The 21,457-nt window shown below is 33.9% G+C and overlaps 1 protein-coding gene across 19 annotated transcripts in view; it reads right to left on the bottom strand.

Moving 5' to 3' along the window:
• The window catches only part of LOC128865583 (phosphatidylinositol-binding clathrin assembly protein LAP), a 107,068-nt gene that overhangs the window by 13,413 nt on the left and 72,198 nt on the right, over positions 1-21,457 (bottom strand). For 17 of the 19 annotated variants that reach the window (XM_054105938.1, XM_054105890.1, XM_054105974.1 and 14 more), the window contains 3 exons: positions 18,012-18,279; positions 10,187-10,286; positions 4,464-4,556 (listed from right to left, as the gene is read on the bottom strand). In XM_054105938.1, coding sequence (XP_053961913.1) covers positions 4,464-4,556; positions 10,187-10,286; positions 18,012-18,279 — 461 coding nt within the window. The remainder of the gene's footprint in view (positions 1-4,463; positions 4,557-10,186; positions 10,287-18,011; positions 18,280-21,457) is intronic. The other 2 variants (XM_054105948.1, XM_054105921.1) reach the window with 2 other exon arrangements.

Below are 21,457 nucleotides of genomic sequence, written 5' to 3' on the forward strand. Positions count from 1 at the left end.
CGTTGACATATACAATGAGGGTAGGACGACAACAACATCCATATATGTACGCAAATATTTAAGTACCATTGAAATTCGACGTAAGCATTGCGAAGATCAAATCAAATGAAAGATCAATCAGATCAACGGTAAATATATCAAAATGAATTCGCCGATAGTGGCAGGAATCGTCACCAGCATTCGTCATAATTTCAAGGCGGTAGTTTCAAGGCATCCAATTGTATGGTGTTGAAACATGAATTGATTTTGGAAGTGCGCAAAAGCCGTACAGCCCGCAGCAAAGCCGAGCATCAGCACAGATCATTGGAGATTTTTGTTAATCAGCCAAAAGTATTCAAGTTGAAACGTTGAAGCCCAGCAACGAGGTGGAGTAAATAAAAAATATAGAAAAATGATTTATTAGTAAAATTTTAAAATTTGTATGTTAATCAATTATGAAACATTTTCGCTAAAAGGAAAATCGAAAGGAACACATGCATTTAAAGAAGAGAATTCCGTTTCGTTTTCGCGCACAGAAAAAGGGCAACACTGTCAGAGCTACGTTCAAGTAATTGGGTATCAAATAGAGCAAGAAAATCGAAAGAACTTAACGAAAATCGAGTATATTTAAAAGAAAGTAAAAGTGAGGTTAGGGCAACAAAAATGAAATGGTGTAAATAAGCGCATTTAGAAGAAATGAGAGAGGACACAAAACAGAAAGAAAGAGGTGAGGGTTGTCGACTAACTAAATGAAATATCAAATTCCAGAATATTTCTGTAAATGAAAAATGCTGTCGCAACTGCATCTATACTAAATAATTTAATATTTAGGTGATTACAAGGGAGTTAGTAGTAGTAGCAGTAGTAGTAGTATCAATAGTTTGTACGCAACTAATTTTCGCTAATCGAAATTAAATGCAATAAAAACCAATGCTTAAAGAAAATTAATGAAAATAAGAAGGTATCAAAAGAGCAAATTAAAAACAAAGGAGTTTTAATTTGACTAAATGCAAGCATGAAAAAATTAATATAAATTCAAAAGTTTAATAATTAATTAAATTGAAGTGAAAACAGGTAAGTAAAAAAAATACGCAACTAACTTTACACAAAATCCACTTTGGGAGAGTCAAAGACTTGATAGATTTATATACAAAAAAAAAATGAGCCTAGTGGGCATAATCTTAGGTTAGGTTAGGTTTGGCAGCCGCATCGCACATAGAGACAACGATGCCACTTAGACCACGAAATGGTCCGTTGTGAACCGCGGGGGCTGAGCTACATTTCCCTCTCCATATTAAGGGCATAATCTTAGATACTGAAAAAAATTTAAGAACTTATTCGAAATCTCCCCACTGGGTGATCGGTATTCATGCGGAGAGGCTTGGAATTTCGTTCAAACTCTATTGCAGAAGCTGTGGGGATACTGCAGAGCAAGAGACTGTAAGTACTTTCTCTGCAAATGCCCGGCTCTGGCGGCTAGGCGCTTGAGATTCCTTAGCGTGCCCTTTAGGGATGGCTGGAAGCAATTCTCCAGCCTAGATCCCTTTTCTCTCCTCCACTACATCAACAGCACTGGACGGCTGTAGATGATTTCTCTTCCCTAAACTTTTTCGCAAGTAATGGTCCACACCTACCTACCTATTTATTCAAAAATCTATAATAAGACTTTCCAGTACCAGCTTTTAGAACCAATTTTACCAGTCAAACTAAGTTTAATAAACAACGTCAAGATTTATTTATTCATGAACGGACTTAAAGCAACTTTTGATATCCAAATTTAGCTCAGAATGTCAAGCACCTAACCACCGAATCACGTACCTCGAATTCGAGTCCTAATGCGATTCAAATTCTCAATTAATCGTTGCATATTTTTAGGCACGGAAAAAAAATTTAAAAACCTAAATCGAAGGCTAGAATGAGGCTTTCCAGTGCCAGCATTTAGGACCAGTTTTACAAGTCAAACTAAGTTTAACAATCAGGATCAATATTTATTTATTCTTGTACAGGTGGAAAATATCTCTATGCACATGGATAAGGATACTAACAGGTTACCACTTGAAAGTAAGGCATACCTACTGGATGCTACTGGGCACAAGATGAAAACTAGTTCCTCAACTAATGAGGCTTCAAGCCCGCATTATTAAATCTAAAAGGTAGCATAAATCCCTAAGATAGTATACCTACATAAGTCGTTATGAGGGCTCTCTTACACAACTATCTATAAGTTATTTCCCTTGAGATTTAAAATTAGGCTGAGCTTTTACTTTAATATTGGCAACACACCTTTTATACTCAGAATAAATGCGGACCCTAAAATGTCTATCCCTCGTTATTATATTTTTAAGCCTTAAGTTGAGAGCACAAATTCAGTTTTGTAGAAATGATAGTTTAAAAAAAAGCAGCTTAATTGTAGGCTAAAAGAGTGTGTAGTTTTTCAAAGAAGTAGTAAATTGCTTCAAAAAAGTCCCAAATTGTTTAACAAAAGTAATAAGTTGTTTCTAAAAGTAGTAAATTATTTCAAAAAATTATAATTTATTTAAAAAAAGTAGTCATTTGTTTCAAAAAGTAGTAATTTTTTTCAAAAAAGGAGTCAGTTGTTTCAAATAAAGTAGCAAGTTTAAAAAAAGGAACTGAATTGTTTCAAAAAAGTATTAAATTTGTTCCCCAAAAATAGTACATTTAAAAAAAGCAGTACATTTTTTCCAAAAAGTAATAAATTTAAGAAAAGAAGTAGTTAATTGATTCAACATAACTAAAAAGTAGTAAATTTAAAAATGGTAAATAAAAATAGTAGTAAATTAAAACAATAGTATATTAAAAAGTGCTAAATTAAAAAAAATAATAAATTTAAAACATTACTAAATTAAAAAAAAATAGTAAATTTAAAAAACAGTAGTATATTAGAAAAGTAGTAAATGAAAAAAAGTTGTAAATTAACAGTTGTAACAATTCCAAATTTAAAAAAGTAGTCAATTTAAAATAAAGGAGTAAATTAATATAGAAAAAAATAGTTAACTAAAGAAAAAGCAATAAATTTAAAAAAAGTAGTAAATTTACAAAAGTTATAAATTAAAAAAATAATAAAAAATTTAAAAAAGTACTAAATTTAAAAAAAATAGTAAATTTAAAAACGCACTAAATTTAAAAAAAATAGTAAATTTAAAAACGCACTAAATTTAAAAAAAATAGTAAATTTAAAAAAATAGTAAATTTAAAAAAGTACTAATTTAAAAAAACTAGTAAATTTTAAAAACAGTAGTAAATCAAAAACAGTTTTAAATGAAAAGAAATAGTAAATTTAAGATTAAAAAAAGTAGTAAATTTAAAAACAAAATAGTAAATTTAAAACAAAAGTAGTAAATTTAAAAAAGTAGTAAATTTAAAAACCAAATAGTAAATTTAAAAACCAAATAGTAAATTTAAAAAATAGTAGTAAATTAGAAACAAAGTAGTAAACGAAAAAAAAGCGTTGTAACAGTTCCAAATTTAAAAAAGTAGTAAATTTAAAATAAAGGAATGAAAACAGAAATGAAAGAAAAAGTAGTAAATTTTAAAAAAGTAGTAAATTTTTAAAAGTTCTCAGTTACAAAAATAATAAATTTGAAAAAGTATTAAATAAAAAAAATAGTAAATTTAAAAAAGTACTAAATTAAAAGAAATAGTAAATTTAAAAAAGTACTAATTTTAAAAAAACAGTAGTAAATTAAAGTAACAGTTTTAAATTAAAAGACATAGTAAATTTAAAATAGTACTAAATTTAAAAAAGTAGTAAATTTAAAATAGTGCAATAGTAAATTAAAAAAAGTAGTAAATTTAAAATAGTAGTAAATTTAAAAAAGTACTAAATTTAAAAACAAAATATTATATTTAAAACAAAAGTAGTAAATTGTTTAAAAACGTAGTAAAATGTTTCAAAAACGTTTTACGAAAACCTACGATTTATCGAAAATCCCATAATAGTAAGCACATTCTCCTTTCATAACTGGCTTCAGAAGAGTGGAAGAGGAAGAGGCAGAAGCCTTACTCAGGTTAACAAAACTAATGATTCAGAAATGAGGTTATAAACTATAATAGATTCGATTATATGTAAGTCTACAACAAAAGGAAAGGTTTTTTTTTTGTTTTTTGTTCAAAACTCATGAAGTTTGTTAGGGTCATGAAAATATACAGAGATGCATAGCAGCGGTTAGGGTTAGGTGGGAAAACATGCTTTCAAAATGAGTATGAGCCAACATTAGGGTCAAACAACCTGACTATCAACAAAACTAATAGTTATTTACGCATAAATAAGTAGCCAGCGCATAGGAGGTTAAATCAATCCGATATAAGGGGTAAGGTAAACTAAGCAAAATAACGCAAATGGGTAAAAAACCAACAAAATTAACAAATAAGTTGTCAAAAATAAAAAATAAATCAAAATTAAAAATAAAAATATAAAATTAATCAAAATAATTGAAAAATAAAAAACATAAGAGACAGCTTACCTGCATATAATTTGGTATAACAGGATAACTAGCGTGTATATACGGATGGTTTTGGATTGTGATTGGCGCAGGACTTACTGTCATGCCATGTGCCTAAGATAACACAGTAGTAGTAGTAGTAGTAGTAGTGGTGGTAGTGGTGGTGGTTGTGGTAGTAGTAGTAGTAGTAGTGGTGGTACGAATAAACAAGGCAGTACATACACACACACAGAGATTCATTCGTTTCGAGAATTCGTGAAAATCGCACGAGAATCAAAAATCGGCAATGAATGGTAAATGGAATTTGTTTGATTTTAATTTATTTATTTAATTCAGTTAATTTTCATTTATTAATTAGCAGTGAATGTAGTGAGCAGAGCAAAATTAAGGGCGTAGAATAAAAAGTAATGTTCATTGTTTGTATTTGTTTTTTTTTTTTTTGTATTTTTGTAATTCCGAATCGGTATTTTAGAAATAACAGGGGTACATTAAATTGATTGTTATGAATTTCGTATTATTTGTTATTGCATGTACATATGTATGTATGTATGTTTTTTGTCGTGATATAGAGTTGCACGATAACGTGAATATATTCGTGTGTATGTAGTTAAACGAATGAACGCATCGAATGAGTGAACAAATAGAATATATATGTAAAGAAAAGATAAAAAAGAGAAAAAATAATAAATTAATAATAATTAAAATTAGAAAATAGCTTAAATTAAAAACAAAAGACAATCGTAAAAAAATTGTAAATCTTCAAAAGTTGTAAATAAGTAAGAGAAGAGCAGTAAGAAGCAGCGCAGAGTTTAAAAAGCAATTAGCGAAAATTTGTTCCTTCAGCTAATTTGGGTTTGTGTCCTAGGTTGTGGTTTTACACTGTAAATGGACGATAGTGTATGAATTTTCGTATTTTTGTATGTATGGTTGTGAGTGACGTGGTCGTGGTCGCAGTGCGAAGTACGAGTTGAAGTATCAGAGAAAAGTTGTGCAATTGTTGTTGTTGCTTTAGCTTACTGCACTTGATTATGTGTACAAAATGATTCCAAAACGCCTTTTCTTTCGTAAAAAAGTAGCAATGGGGAAATTACAAAAAAAAATATATAAAATTTTCACACAAAAACTTTAGTATGGCAGCATGTAGTGAATTACAACACAAAAAACAAAAAACATATTAATAAAAAAAATTAAATCTTAGCATCCGTTGAGCGCCATAGCTGAGTACGCCTGCGCTTGGCATATTATCCGAAAATTTTTCAAATTCAACTTTTCGAGCGCATGAAACATCAAAAATAATATACGCAGTTGGCCTTACTTAACTTGCCAACACATTTATAACAATATTTTCGAAATTTACGAGGGTCCCTATTAAGTGCGCTTAACAGTGGGAAGCCTTGAAATCCAATGGGGGAATCTCTCTTGCCAACAAGTGCTACTTTGGACTAGCTGGGCAATTGAGGCTCTCAATACCCGATGCGGAGTCCCCTGGAGTGTTTTGGAGAAACATTCTGCGGGAGATTTTTGGACCTTTGCACGTTGGCGAGGGCGAGTATCGTAGGCGATAAAACAATTAGCAGTATGAGCTTTACAACGACATAGACATTTTTATAATTTTAGAGATTTTATAGGAATTCCCCATTTAACTTCCACTGACCTGCAAGACATGAGACGTAAAAATATGGCAAGTTATGCAAACAAAAGCCTCAAGGTATACCAGTATAGCCTATCGAAAACTACTTCAACTTAAGTGCAAACTCATTGACCTGGCTGACACTTATATCCCTACAACCGTTAGTATCATTCAAGCACGAAGAGACAAAGTATCTAAACCTACTGGCATACCACGAGGAAAGTGACAAATAAAATGTCTGGTAGACGCGTTCTTCTCCTCATTCTTACAGCTTCTGTAATAGTTGAAATACGGTACATTCAATCTTTCAGCATGTCGACCTAGGAGACAGTGGCCTGTGATCAAAGCAACTAACTAACATGGAGACGTTTTTCCTTGACCGATTACGTAGCGCCTAACGTCCCATTTTAGCCAAATTATTTTTGTAGCGACATGTAGACTATCAACCCATCTCATGTTGGCTGAAGTACCAGTGCTGCTTTTAATACGAAGTTCAGGTAGGTTGAAAGAGATAAACCTACAATCTCCATATAAAGAGGGAGGCGAGCTAATTTGTCTGCCTTACAATTCCCTTGAACCATACCAAGAGATTTAATCGCCGTTTGGCTATCAGAATAAATATAGATTTCCTAAAGTTAATCACATTTTAGCCTAACCAGACAGCTGTCTCATGCATGGCTAGAATTTCAGCTTAAAATACGCTACACTGATAAGGAAGACGAGCCGCTATTATTGATGATATGCAAACACGGTTTTTTGGCTTATCAATTATTATTGGCTAACTAAGCTTCATCTTCTATATTAGCGGAACGACATGAATTTAAGGGGACCGTCTAGTTTAGCACTTTCAAAAAATCAATTTTTTTTTTTTTTTACATTTTTCGAAAGTATATGTATGTAGAAATATTGTGTTTAAATTTCAGAGAGTTCGGAGCAGTGTAAATATATTTTTTATTTGAGTCGAGGTAAGATTTTTTTCAATTTTATATTAAAAAAACTTTAAACGCGTTTTTCTCAAAACAACGTTTTAAAAACTTTACCAAGGAGTTTACAAAAACTGTTAGACCGATTCTTCTGAAATTTAAACCACATAATCTACACATACTAAATATAAAAATTTTGCATTGTTACTAAGTGTTTATTTAAAAAAAAAACAGCGAAAAAAAGTGCATTTTTTTCAACTTTTCTGCGCCATTTTGATATTTTTCGATAAATATTGATTTTTATAGGTGCATTAACTAGTATTTGTTATACTGAATCTAACCCATTTTGATTTTTGTGTTTCAGATTAGCCGTTCCCGAGATCTGCTTGGCACCGTTTTGCACTTCGATTTTAAGGCGTTTACGCGCGGCCACCATTTTGTACATTAATACATAAAATGAATAAAAAAAAATTGTGTTACACAATTTAAGACTTTATTTATTATATCTAACAATATCTATATCTGTATCTTTCATTACATACTCAAAAATAAATCCGAAAAATAGCTTTTTTTTAGCGCATCATCTGGACGGTCCCCTTAAATTAACAGAATTTCAAAAAATGTTGGAAAATGTTTTATGCTCTCACAACAAAAAGTGGAACTAACTTTATCAATGCAATGCAACCTTAACTTTATTATTCACATCGGAAATTAACAAAGTCGTCGCACGAAAACACTCGAAAGTTAATTTCTTCACGTTCAAATGACAAAATTTTCTGAATGAGTATCAAAAGTGACGAACTTTGCATTAGAAATGTCAGCTAGCCTCCAACAGCGCTTAGACTTCTTTGGACTTACGATGTAAATAGTCACCCTCGTACCACAATAAAATGTAGATACAGTTTAGTTGGGCTAATTGCCATTATCCAAGCAAATTTCTTGTCATTTTAAGGATTTTCTTCTTCGAAATTCAGCGATTTACGCGGGGTCTAACAAAAGTTCGGTAAGTCGATGCATTTCTTTTTTTTTCTTTGGAAAATTTTAAAATGTCATTAGGTTTGTTAGAGTCTTACGACGTTTCATTTAAATATTTAGAAAAAACGGTTAAAATGGAAACGAGAAAACGTAAAATAATGGAAATTCCGCCAGCGACGCAGCAAGAAAATTCGTTACTGAACATTTTGCGGTTTTCGACGTCAACTTAAGCCTGTGGAAATTTTCAATGAGTTCCAAAATGCATGTAAAATGGGCATTCCATTTATTAAGACTGTTTGTAAGATTCCAGACTGGACATTTTTCTGTGGAGGATGAGCCTCGAGAAAGACCGCCCAAATCGTCGACTGACGAGATAAATGTGGCCCTTGTGCAGCGAAAAATTTCCAGAGACCCACCCCCAGTATGCGTATACTGCATAATAATTTGCAATACATAAAGAAATCTGCTTGATGGGTTCCAGGAGTGGGTTTTGAATGAGCGTCAAAAAGAAGCACGAGTAAATTTCGCACAATATTTTTTAAGAAAAATCGAAAACGGAGAGTCTAGCAACTTTAATGTGGCCGTAACAGGTGATGAAGCTTGTTTTGTTTTTTAGGTATGACCCGGAAACCAAACAGTGCTTCATGGTATGAAGCCCGAAAGTAACAAATCCACCTCTGAAAGTCAGGCAGCAAAAGTCAAGAACAAAAGTGATGATCTCGGTTTACTTCACCAAAGCAAAACTTGTATGTAGTTGCTATGCCGTTGTTGTTGTTGTTTTTCTCAGACACTAACTGCCAAATGATATGCTGAAAACTGCTTACCAAACGCGTTAAAAAAATTACTTGAGAATAGGAAAAACAAGGAATTGCGCCGCTACTTCTTTCCGTTAATGCGCCAACACCCACTGCTGAATGGACAAGTAACTTCTTTGCGCTTTCTGGCATTGAAGAAATTCGTACATCGCCATATTCTGCGGATCTTGCCAGGAGTTGTTTCTGTTTATTTCCCAAAATTTTTTTTGTAATTATAAAGGAAAATTCTTTGGTTGCTATGAAGCGATAATAACCGCTGAACTTAAGAAGCTGCACAAACGCGATTTTGAGCACAGTTACAGGATTTACAGTTTCAAAAAATTTACTGAAATTAATGGTGGTTATGTGGAGAAGACAATGAAGATTAAACATAAAAACTAAAAACACAAAAACTGTATCCTTTTTTTTCAATTCAATTTAGCGAACTTTTGTTAGTCCCCTCGGGTGTATCTCTACTTTAGATCTACCTAGGGATTGTAGTACTCATTAGATTAGACTATCAATAAAGGCTAAGGCCACTAAGAATTGCCTAATAATTAATTGCAAATCTTTTGAAACCCAAAAATATCTATCAACAACTTACCTACTTTTACAAAAACTAATACGAAATTTAGGTTGCCTTACGAATTTCGCCTCGATTTTAAACTAAAATGTTTAGTAAAGTTTTTGGCTATATGTAAGTAGTGTATTTTTGAATACAAAATAAAAAAGAATGAACTAATAAATATTTAAATGAAAATCAGTGAAAATGCACTATGCGATTTACGACATTTAAGTGAAATTATCGAAAATACTTATAAATTAATTTGAACTATTCAAAACAAATTTTCTGTAGAACAGCGAAAAAAGGAGAGAAAAAAAGTATTCGAAAAATGGAAAAGTAGTCTAGTTTAGAAAAAAAAGGTGTTGAACAATAAGTAGGAGTACTGGAAAAATATACGAAAATATAAGCAAATATATTGTGTAAATAAAAACTAAAATAAAAAAAAAAATTTTTTTTCTTAATTTTGGTTGTTCTTATACATTTCGTATATATGTATAAGTATATATTGCTGAAGTTTATATGTTGTTTGGCATTACAACAAATATTTAGTTTGGCACAATTTTGTTCGTTTTTGAAACTTGTCGTTTTTTTGTAGTATACTTTTTGGAGTTTTTTATTGACAAATATTTGCTTTTGGATTGGTAGGTATATTTATAAGTAGTTTGATAAATACATAATATACAAATTGGTATCGTATGTATATTTGTAGTACGAATTGTACAAATAGTAGTAGGAGTAGTAGTAGTAGTAGTGGTTGTAGTAGTAGAGTAGTAGTAGTACTGTTTTATCTGAGCTAAACGTGAAATAAAAGATTTTTTTTGCTTTTTAGTACTGTAGTAGAAGCGATTGAGACTCACCATTGGACGATAGCCAGCACCAGTTGTAGCCGCCATTGGTTGAGGTGTCCAATTAGCACCGGGTTTCGCTGTATTTTTCGGCGAGTTCCATTGCACGGGTCTATACGGTAGTAAGTAAATATGGTATATGGCATTTTGATATTATGAATTAAATTGTGTTGGTCGTGTAGTGGTGTTTGTTTCAGTTGATGTGTGTGTGTGTGTATGAGTGTAAACTACAAATGTGCCTGGTTTTTTTTTTTTTGTTCTTTTAATTTATATTAATTTGTTGCTGCTTCTGAAAATGCCAGAAATGCCAAAGTTGTGCAATCTCTCAAAAAAGTAGCGAGCGTTGATTGATGAAACACCAAATATTTATTATTCATGCAAATTTATTGCACCGCCTTCAAAGTACAGTATGCCTATGAGGCACAATTTACTATTGTACAGTGTCATTATTTTCTTAGTGGTGTCGATAGTCCGGGAGCCAGAGGTCGATTTTGGACTACGTTTTTATACCGTTAAATTCTTGATTATACATACTTGTGATTTAGCTTTCATGAATAACGAAAGTGAACGTCAGCTGGCGCACCCGCGGTGGGTGTGATTGTGGGAGGGTACGAAACGTGTCGAAAAAAATTTCTACCAACTCATTTTATACCGGCTGAAATTTGTTTCATGTATTTTTGACATTTAGTAGAAGGGAGAAAATACGTCAGCTGAACTCGATGATACATTCTTGCTTCGGCTGACGTTCTTCCCACCGCTATAAACGCAGCTGACCATCATTATTATATTTTCATATGTGTCCAAAATATGTAATATAAAAAAATTTCAATTGGCATAAGTAGTTTTACTTTTTAATTTATTTTACAAGTTCGCCTGTTCAGCTGACGTGTTTTCCCCCCTCTACCGCGCAGCTGACTATTTTTTTTTTTATTCTACTAAATGTCAAAAATACATGAAACAAATTTCAGCCGGTATAAAATGATTTGTTCAAATTTTTTTTCGACACGTTTCGCGGCAACCCACGTACATACGTACCCACCGCTAGTGGACCAGGTGACGGTTGGTTTCATCATCCATTGGATGGCAGACTGCCTTCAGTATTAAAATCAGTCGGCATGAAATGATGAGGTCAAAATGAGCCCTGGCTCCCGGACTATAATTGAATTCCTTTTTTATAGCAAAACATTTTTCGAACGCCTCCTCCAAACATAAATAGTAGGGCGGGTCGATTTAAAAATCGCTCATTGCTCTGTGAAAATCGTATTCTAAGGATCAAAATTAGAAACTTTGCCGAAGGAACCATACCTCTAAAACGAATTCTGATGTCCCCCAATTTGGGTCGAACGAAAAATCCCACTTTGACCCATTTAGAGTGCTCCAATCGAGTCGAAATGTATGGCCGACCCCCACTAACTTTGGACGGCCGATCCACCCATGCCAGTGGCACACCCCATGGAACTCCCCTGGGGGGTTCCCCATACAATGATTTCAAAATATCACCATTTTTGGCCTTTACATGAGAAAAGAAACTAAAAAGTTCGACCCAAATTGGGGGACATCAGAATTCGTTTTAGAGGTATGGTTCCTTCGGCAAAGTTTCTTATTTTGATCCCTAGAATATGATTTTCACAGAGCAATGGGGGATTTTTTTGCCTCCCCACAAATCGACCCGGCCTAATAAATAGTTATCTGAATATGCGCAATATGCAAAAACAACAACGCAAACAAAAATTCGTCATATTTTGCAATGCATCAAAATTGTTTTCACAACTCGAAGAAACATAAACAAAGACCAGAAACTTAACGGTATACCATTTTTTTTTTCATATATATTTTTGGTTGCTGCTGAACCGAACTAAGTTGATGGGTCAGGTAGTTAGAAGTGATTCTACTGTTGATTACATCGCATCAATAAAAAAAGTGTTTGCAATAATGCCGGGTACGAGCGAAAATCATACATTACACCTTTTTTGGTTGTTTGGCCGAGCTCCTCCTACTATTTCTGGCGTGCGTATTGATGTTGTTCCACAAATGGAGGGACCTACAGTTTTAAGCCGACTCCGAACGGCAGATATTTTGTTATGAGGAGCTTTTCATGGCAGAAATACACTTGAAGGTTTGCCATTAACTGCCGAGGGAGGGACGACCTCTATTAGAAAAAAGATTTTCTATCATTTTTGTGTCTCGTGCACGGAAGATTCGAACTTACGCCCTTTCGAATGTTAGTCACGCCCCAACGCATTCGGCTACGGTGGCCAATATACTTAGTCTTGCCATAAATTCTATGACAAATTTTACAATGCATACGGCGAGAACAAATTCGCCGAAAAAAGTTCCGTTATTTTTTTTAGCCTACTCATAAATTATACTCAGTTTAGTGGCAAATTTACAAAATACGAATTGCTGAAAAACTCATAATAATATTTCGAGAATGTTTGTTTACCACACAATCAATCGCTTTTCTCAAATTCTGAAGTGACAGATAGAAAACGAAGCGGTCGTCCTCGCGTGGTTCGAACCAGTGCAGCCATAAAAGCTGCTCGAGAAAGAATTCGCAGAAGTCCCCCTAGAAAGCAGAAAATCATGTCCTGCGAAATGTATGTATCGACCAGATCCATATCAAGACTAGTTAGAGATGATTTCCGCAAGAAAGCCTTCCGGCGTCCCACTTGTCATGCTCTGACAACGCGCTTGAATAAAATTTTAATCAATAGATGCAAGCAGCTTCTTCGGTGGCACGCGGTCAACGGCCATGAAAATATTATTTTCACAGTTGAGAAAATGTCCACTGCTGAAGAAGTTTTTAATAATCAAAACGACTAAATCTATGATAAAACATCTCAAGACAAAAAAAATGTTATCCCAAGGATTCAGCGTGGCCACAATACAGCCCCTGTAATGGATTGCTGGGGAGTGTCTTGTAAAATCGTCACATCTCTTTATTTCTGCGATAAAGAGGTTCAGAGTAAAAGTGTACCATGAGGATATCTTAGAAGACGTGGCGAAGCAGTTAAGCAGTACTTTCTTCAATGGAGAGCGTTGCTTGCTTATCTTCCAGCAAGATTCCGCTTAAGCCCATAGAGCAAAAAATACAGTGGCTAAACCACGATATTCCTGGGTTCATAGCCGCAATTTGTTTCATGTATTTAGGAAGTCCAGATCTGAATCCATTGGACTGCAGTTTATGGTCAGAATTGAAGAAAATGGCCTATCGAAGGCCTTACAGAAATTTGGAGAGTTTCAAATAACCTTTGGTTCGAGCAGTGGCGTCAGTATCCATGAAAACCGTGCGTGCTGCAATGGCTGAATGGCCTAATCGTTTGAATGGTTGTGTAAAAGCAAATGGTGACCATTTCGAATGAAATTGAAATAATTGACTTCACTTATACCAGAACTTATGGCAGGACTAAGTATTTCAAACAAGTTCATTGGCGACGGCTGTGACGAATGCTAGATTCCTTTAATTGATATGAAAAGTAGTTCTAACAGGTATACTTGGAATCAGAATTGGTCAATAGAAAGAGCCTATAATGGGAACAATCCCGGTCAATTCCGCTACCTGGTTCAAATAGGCAACATATCAAAGCCAGTTGATTTTTGTCGGGTCTCCTAGTCTTTCTAAGCTATTTTATCAGTAATTTATTCGCATAGAGCTTCTTTTTTTGAAAAATAAAAGATTACCTAGTAGTTACCTAATATACACACCAGGTATCTACTATTCGAAGGTGGTGTAGTATTGAAGGACGTCGCATAAACTCGCATAAAAAATTTGAGGTGAAGCCCGGTCTACGCCTCTTCAGGTTACATACACCACACAATTTTCGCTCCTGAAGGAAAAAACTAACTAATGAAACAAATCTCTGGCTTAGCAACAGTGCTGCAATGTTTAGCCAATTTCGAACTTCTCATGTCGCGTGCAGCGACATCAGCTCCCAAGTGTGGCAGTGTCAGTTAATTGTGAAAAATAAAGTCGTATGATTACGTGTAGAATGGGCAGGTAGAATTCTGCTGCTGAGTCCCCGGTGACGTGGCAACCGAAGTTACTTACTCAATTTCGTTTTTTACCATAGCTGCAGGCCAAACCTGGTAATCTATCATACTTGCATAAGAGCGTGCATCCGGGAGTTAACATAGATATGATCTGAATCATGGAGAAAAGAATTGAGAAAGTGAGGCCGTAATCCGGCTCTCAGCGAATTTGACAAAATCAGCAGATGCTCTTACGTAGCCGGGGTTACGAATCGGTTCATTTACGAAAAAACTGAGATTGTACTAGTGATATACGAAAAAAATCGGCACAAAGTCACTTCGTTGTCATCTGAACTACGATGCGTAAAATGAGCAGGTAAAATTCGGCTGCCAACTACTTCTGAGACGTAGCATCCGAAGTTCCCCTCACAATTTTCTTTTTCACCATAGTTATTAGACGAACCTGGTAAATCTATCATCTTTGGATCTCAATTGCTGATTCAAGTTGTCGGAAAAGGCGATGACGGTGGTTTTTTGAATACAATAAATATGAGCTACTGCCTGAGTTTGCGTATTGAATTGAAGAACTATTTTTATAAAAAAATCAATTTATTAAATTTGAGTAATGTTATGTAGAAAAAAATAACAAAAATAATAAACTGCAAAGCTGGACCTCCCGAATGCGAGCTTAATAACTTGTGAGAGATAATTTGCCGACTTAAACTTTGCTTCGTAAAGTGATTCAGAGCGTGCTGATCTGATCTCTTGAACTAAATCTTTATAGTTTCAGAATATCGAAAAAGTGTTGGACCAGCGGAAAATTAAAATCGAAGACAATGTCGAGAAAAATTTATAAACTGCTGCTACAAAAAAGAGAAGCAGCTCGAAGTAGTTCTGATTCTAAATTCACAAGTAGCGCAGCTTTTTGCTAGGAGTAGATTACCCTACAGGCATATTATAACTTAGCGCCTAAAGAAAACTAGATCTGACAGCAAGCAGTATGTAAGTCTTTGCTACGACGCTCCCACGTAACGGGAGACATATAATTTCATCACATAATGCAACGGGAAATGTCTTCTATAAAGCACCCATGGGAAGTCAAGACCAAAGCCGATCTTAGACAACAGGTTGTAAACAAGTTATGCAGGAACTGCGCTACTGCCGGCGAACGAAGATGGCAAGCAAGCAAGTATCGAATGTAAGAAGAAGCTTAATTCTGTCGCAAGACAAAACAGGCTTGTACTTATATGGGTTCAAGAACACTCCGGTGGTCAAGGAAACGAAATTGCCGATGAATTGGCCAACCGTGGATCAGCGGTTACCCCACAAGGGCCAGAGCCAATAATCGGAATCAGTTTCGCAAGAATCATGAATTGGATCAGCGATTATGTATGCAATCTACATAAAGAGCGATGGTCTGGTCTAGAACGCTGCAGAACTGCAAAGTGTTTTGTGACAAGTCCGAACAGAAAACTTTCTACAGGGTGGCTGATGAAAGCCGCTACCAAAAAAAAATTGAATAACTTTTTTTCTTTTTAAGTTATCTGTTCCATTTTTGTTTTAATTTGCAGATTGATCTTTAAAATTTATTAAAATGGATAACTGGGACACGCAAACAAGAATTTGGATAGTCCGCCGCTATCACGCACTGGAGTCCGTAGTTTTGGTACAGAGAGAGTACAGGCGGATGTTTGGCGGCGATCCCCCGAGCAGATGGACCATAATGAGACTGGTGAATAATTTTGCTGTAGCTGCAGCTATACAAAGCAATCCAAGGGTTTCAACAAGAAGCTTATTTGCTCAACTTGGTGTCAGCCGACAGTCTTTGCAAACAATAATGCACAAAGATTTAGACTTATTTCCCTACAAAATTCAAATGGTTAACAAACTGAATGCAGCAGACTTGCCGATTCGCTTGGAATTTTGCCAGAAGATCCTGCAAATTGTAGAAGAAGACCAAAACATGTTAAACTGCCTTTTCATGTCTGATGAGGCCCATTTCGATTTAAACGGCAATGTGAACAAACAAAATTGTCGAATATGGAGTACTTCTAACCCACAGATACTCCACGAGACGGAATTGCATCCTCTTCGCGTGACAGTGTGGTGTGCGGTTTCTTCACGCTGTATTGTCGGGCCTTATTTTTTTGAAGAAAATGGTCACACCGTTACGGTTACTGGAGACAGTTATTTGAAAATGCTGAAAGAATTTTTCTATCCAGAACTACGCCGAAAGAGAATTCCTTTCAACTCTGTGTGGTTTCAACAAGAGGGGGCAACGTCTCACATAGCCCAGACTGTTATGACAGAGTTGCGACGAAAATTTCCCAATAAACTGATTTCAAGAAACTCCGAATTTCGTTGGTCCCCCAGGTCGCCTGGCCTTACTGCACCTGACTTTTTCTTGTGGGGTTTATGTAAACAAGAAGTTTATAAAACAAAGCCAACAAATTTGGATGAACTAAAACAATCCATTCGGGCAACAATTGCGGCTATTCCTGTCGCAACTCTCAAAGCAGCAATGGACAACTTTTTACTAAGATGCCGCACTTGTGTCAACGAGCATGGGGGGCATTTAAATTCAATTATTTTTAAAACTAGTTAAGCTACATTTAATAAAATTTAATGACCTTCAACTTGAAAAAAATAAATAAATGAATTCCATACACTAAAAAAAAAGTTATTTGAGTTTCTTGATGTAGCAAAATTCATCAGCCGGTATTATTACACGACACAACCCATGCGGTCAGCATATGACCACCATTGGAAGCATTGAGGACCCGATGTGCTTGCCTTGCTTGGAGGAGATGGATAGCACTGAGCACTTTCTCTGTGGGTGTCCTGCCTTTGTTAGAGCACGGCTACGAGTTTTGGGTTCCGATGTCATGAAAATGAGTAATATTCGTTCTCTAAAACTGGAGGATATTTACAGATTTGCCAAAGAATCTGGAAAGTTCTCACAGGACTAACTATCTCTGTCTCTGTCTATATTCTTTCCAATCTCTTTCTCTGATACTTTTCTCCTTCCCTCCTTGACTATCCACCCCCTTTCCAGAGTTTTAAATACAATGGGCCTTTTAGCCTGAGTGTTTTAGGAGCCACCAAATCTCCTGGTGTTCCTTGGCTCGACCTTTTCAAATTTCAAGCAAGCAACGGTCACAACGATAGGGACGGTTTGCTGGAAATTAGGTTTAAGACCACAATTCTAAATAAAGTTTAAGAATGGATACTTAAAAACTTGTGTTTTCTTTTGAGCGGCTAGCCTATTCATTTATTTTTTTTAAGTGAAGAGAGGATCGGAAGTCCTTAACTAGCATATCATTTAAAACATTTGCAGATTAAAACACTTTGTATTTTTATATTCATACAATGAGTTTAGGCAAGGCGCATCCATTAAAGGTGGTGGCAATAGACCAACAACAATGCTCTGTATGTTTGATTGTCAAAGCAAAGTATTGGGAAGCTAGAAAATAAATAATGAATTCGCCTTGTTTCAGTCTGAGCTGACAGCTTCATGGACACGGCGAAAGAAAAGAAACAAATCGGCTGATCTACCAACACCACCTTTAATAGATGCGCCTTGAGTTCAGGCGTGCATATCTGGCATTTTCAAATTCAATAAGTGTTCGAAAATCATATACATATATGATTTTTTTTTACTTTTGACTTTTGGATTTGCTTTACACTGATTTGTGCTACTACATTTTGATGAGAAACTGTTCATGTTCTGTTAAAATTTAAACGTTTTGCTGTTTATTTGTACGTCAACTTTAGGTTTTCAAAAATTTTTCTTTCAGTCTCTTAGTTACATTCACTAATTATTTGTTTATGATTTTTGTTAATTTTTTTTTCGGTTTTTACTACTCACTTTGCACTGCTCGATTTATTTATATTCAGATTATCTACAAGTGACATAAGTGAGCTATCCAAATCGCCGGTGAGTATTTTGCCAGTACTAGCAGGTTGTGTTTGCTGTTGTTGTTGGAGTTGTTGTTGCTGCTGTTGGTTGAGTAATTGCTGTTGCTGACTGCCGGCCAGACCCAGAGCACCTGCAGTGACAATATTCGTTTGATTGGCTGCGGCTGGATGTGTGGATGTGATGCCTGGCTTGAGTACATCACCCAGAGCATCAAAGCCTTTTATTTTCAAATTTGCGATTGCGATTTGCGATTTGGTTATATTTTTTGTTAATTACAAATTTGATTTTATATAAGAAGTTGGTTGATTAGTCAGTGGTGTACGTTTTAGAGGACAAAAGTGCAAAATTCACCAGATTCCATTTGATGGTTTTTCATTTATAGTAGTTTATTTATTATAATTTTTTTATTTTTTGTTGTTGCATGAGAACGTTTACAATGAGGGAACCCAGAATATGTGTATGTGTGTTTTTAAGAACCATAGTTTTTATATGTAATGAACCCCGAACACAGAAAATGGGTTTTTCAGATGATGTTTGTAAACATTTTTTTTATTTTTTACATAAAAAAGCAATATTTTGTAAAGTTAGTTTGGTTTTTGTGCACCACACCACACCAAAATGTTTAATTAATTTTTATTGATTTTTTTACAATGTTTGCACGATTTTTTATTCGATATTTTGCAGCATGAAGAACACACGAAGTTGCCAGTTTTTAATGTGTTTACCAATGTTTGATTGTTGTTGTAATTAAATAATTTTTTTTTTTTTTGAAATATTTTAGTATGTGCCACCATTTTTCCATTTTTATTTTATATATTTTTTTTAATATTTTTTTTTGCCGTAATTATGATACAAAATATGTTTTGTGAATTTACATAAAAAAGATAAACACAAAAAAGAGAAAGAGAAAAAATACATTTACAAAATAAATAATTATGACGATTTTTGTGTTAAATATACATACTATGTATACATATATATTTTTAAAAATTTTGACTTTTTTTCATTTGGTGAGAGAGAAGTACAAGAAAACGAGGTGAGCGATAATTACAGAGAAATAAAAAACAAAACATTTGTACAAATCAAATGAAACAAAAAATGTAAAAAAAATATGTTAAATTCATTGGATTATTTATACATGTGCATACATATGTGTGTATGTAAGTTGTTTGTGGAGTGGAGTATGGTGTGCAGGACAAAGACATACATAGCTATGAATATATAAGTAAAATATTATTGTAGCTCGCCGTGTAAACGGTATTGTGCATGCGTGTGTGTGTCTAGTGTATTATGAAATGATAGTTTGCGACTTTTGCTGAGAGTTGTAGTTACTGAGCGAGAGTTTTTAGTTACTAAAAATGAGACCAAACATGCAAAATTTCACATACAAGATAATGTACAAACATACATCCATATACAAAGAACTCCAAAAGCAGTTAAACTTATATTATTTTATATTGTAGATAGTATATCCCTGAACCAAAAAAGCTTTGAAGCTTTTAGAGTAGTTTAATTTACAAAAAATTTACCAGTTAATATGCGTTTGAGTTAAGTTTTAGAATAATTTTTGAAGTAATAACAAGGTTGTAGTATGTAGACAAGGTGGCGCAAAATTAATCACCCTATCGGAAGATTCACAGTTTCTGCAAATGGCGTCGTATGTCATATTTGACTCCTGTAAACTAGACAGCTGCCGTAACAAACAGACAAGCAACGGCGTGCGTAGAGGTCAAAATAAAGATGTCCAACACTTAAACCCTAATTTTTTTTTGTAGTTAAAAAACTTATCCGAAAACAAAATTGGATGATTAATTTTGCGCCACTTTGTACGAACATAACAACAACTAATATTTTTTTAAAATAAATATAATAAAGAATATTAAATTATAATACAAGTAATAATAAAAAAACGTAATAATAGTATAAAAATAAATAATAATAAGATAATATTAAAAGTTATAAACTATTTTTTTAAATTAAATGGCATAAAAATCATAAGAAATATTGAACTAAAAAAGCCAGACAAAACATAAAGTGAATCTATTTCAGGCAAACTAAGGATGTGAAATGGAAATATACCGAACTCTTAAACTAAGAGTAAGTGAAAATCGTTCAGTGATATTTTTTTTTTAATTTTTTTTGCATGTCCCGATTTACACAGTGCGGCACCTGGAAGGGACAACACTCATGATGCTTCATTCGCGCTCTTACGGGTAAAATTGGTTTCTTTTCTTCATGTTTTCTTTTTTCCTTCTTTCCTTCCTTTTATTTTTTTCTTACTTTTCTTTTTTCCTTTTTTATCTTTTAGTTTCCTTTTTATCATTTTTGTCTTTTTCTTTTCTTTTCCCCCTTTTTTCTTTTTTTCTTTTTTTTCTTTTTTTCTTTTTTTTCTTTTTTTCTTTTTTTTCTTTTTTTCTTTTTTTTCTTTTTTTCTTTTTTTCCTTTTTTTCTTTTTTCTTTTTTTCCTTTTTTTCCTTTTTTTCTTTTTTTCTTTTTTCCTTTTTTCCTTTTTTTCCTTTCTACTTCTTAAAGTTTGACAATACGAATAAGAAGCATAAAGCGTGTTTCCAATACGGTAAACAAAAACCCCTCCCTCTTCTCCCACGAACAAATGTTTCCCTTCCAAATGTTTACCTGTGTAAGTCGGAACTATAGTTTGCATCCTAAACATCAAAGTCCAAGCTTTAAGCATAGTACTATATTCGCGCTTCACATGGTTGTCAAAATCTATACAAATTGCATTGCCGTGAAATTTTGTATGTGGGTACTTATATCACGGTAAATTAGTTCTCAGTTCACTCCGAGAAAACACCGCGCAACATGCTAGCAACATGATGCCAGCAACATTTTTATACACCTATTTAAAATGCACATGCCAATTGAGCGAAAACTGACGGTTCCTTTGCAAGTAAAGTGCCTGAGTTCGAATACTCCAAAGATATGGCAGTTTTAAGCGAAACGTCCTCGCAACGAGTGTAATTAATCTTCTTTATATTTTTTGTGCCAATATTAATGTGTATTAATTTGTTTAAAAACACTTTTCTTACCAAAATTTGACAATTACTCGTACACGATACACAGGCGATACTCATAAATTTGACGTTTCTTCTCATTTGACAAAAAATGTTGCTAGCAACATTTCACGGCAATCCTAATGCATGGTGCTAGCGCAATTTCAAGAAAAATCACTAATTTTTCATGATTGTTAAACAATAGTAACAGTATATCCATGGCTGATACTTTACTAATTTTAAATGTAGATAAATTTTAAAATATATTATACAATATGTTTTTAGATATAAACTTAATTCAACTAAATACAGATTTAAATAAGCCAACGATTGTTTGATTTAACACAAAAAAGTAGTATTAAAAATAAATCTTACAACTATGAC

This window comes from Anastrepha ludens, chromosome 2, assembly GCF_028408465.1.
Source record: "Anastrepha ludens isolate Willacy chromosome 2, idAnaLude1.1, whole genome shotgun sequence".
NCBI classification, from domain to species: Eukaryota; Metazoa; Arthropoda; class Insecta; order Diptera; family Tephritidae; genus Anastrepha; species Anastrepha ludens.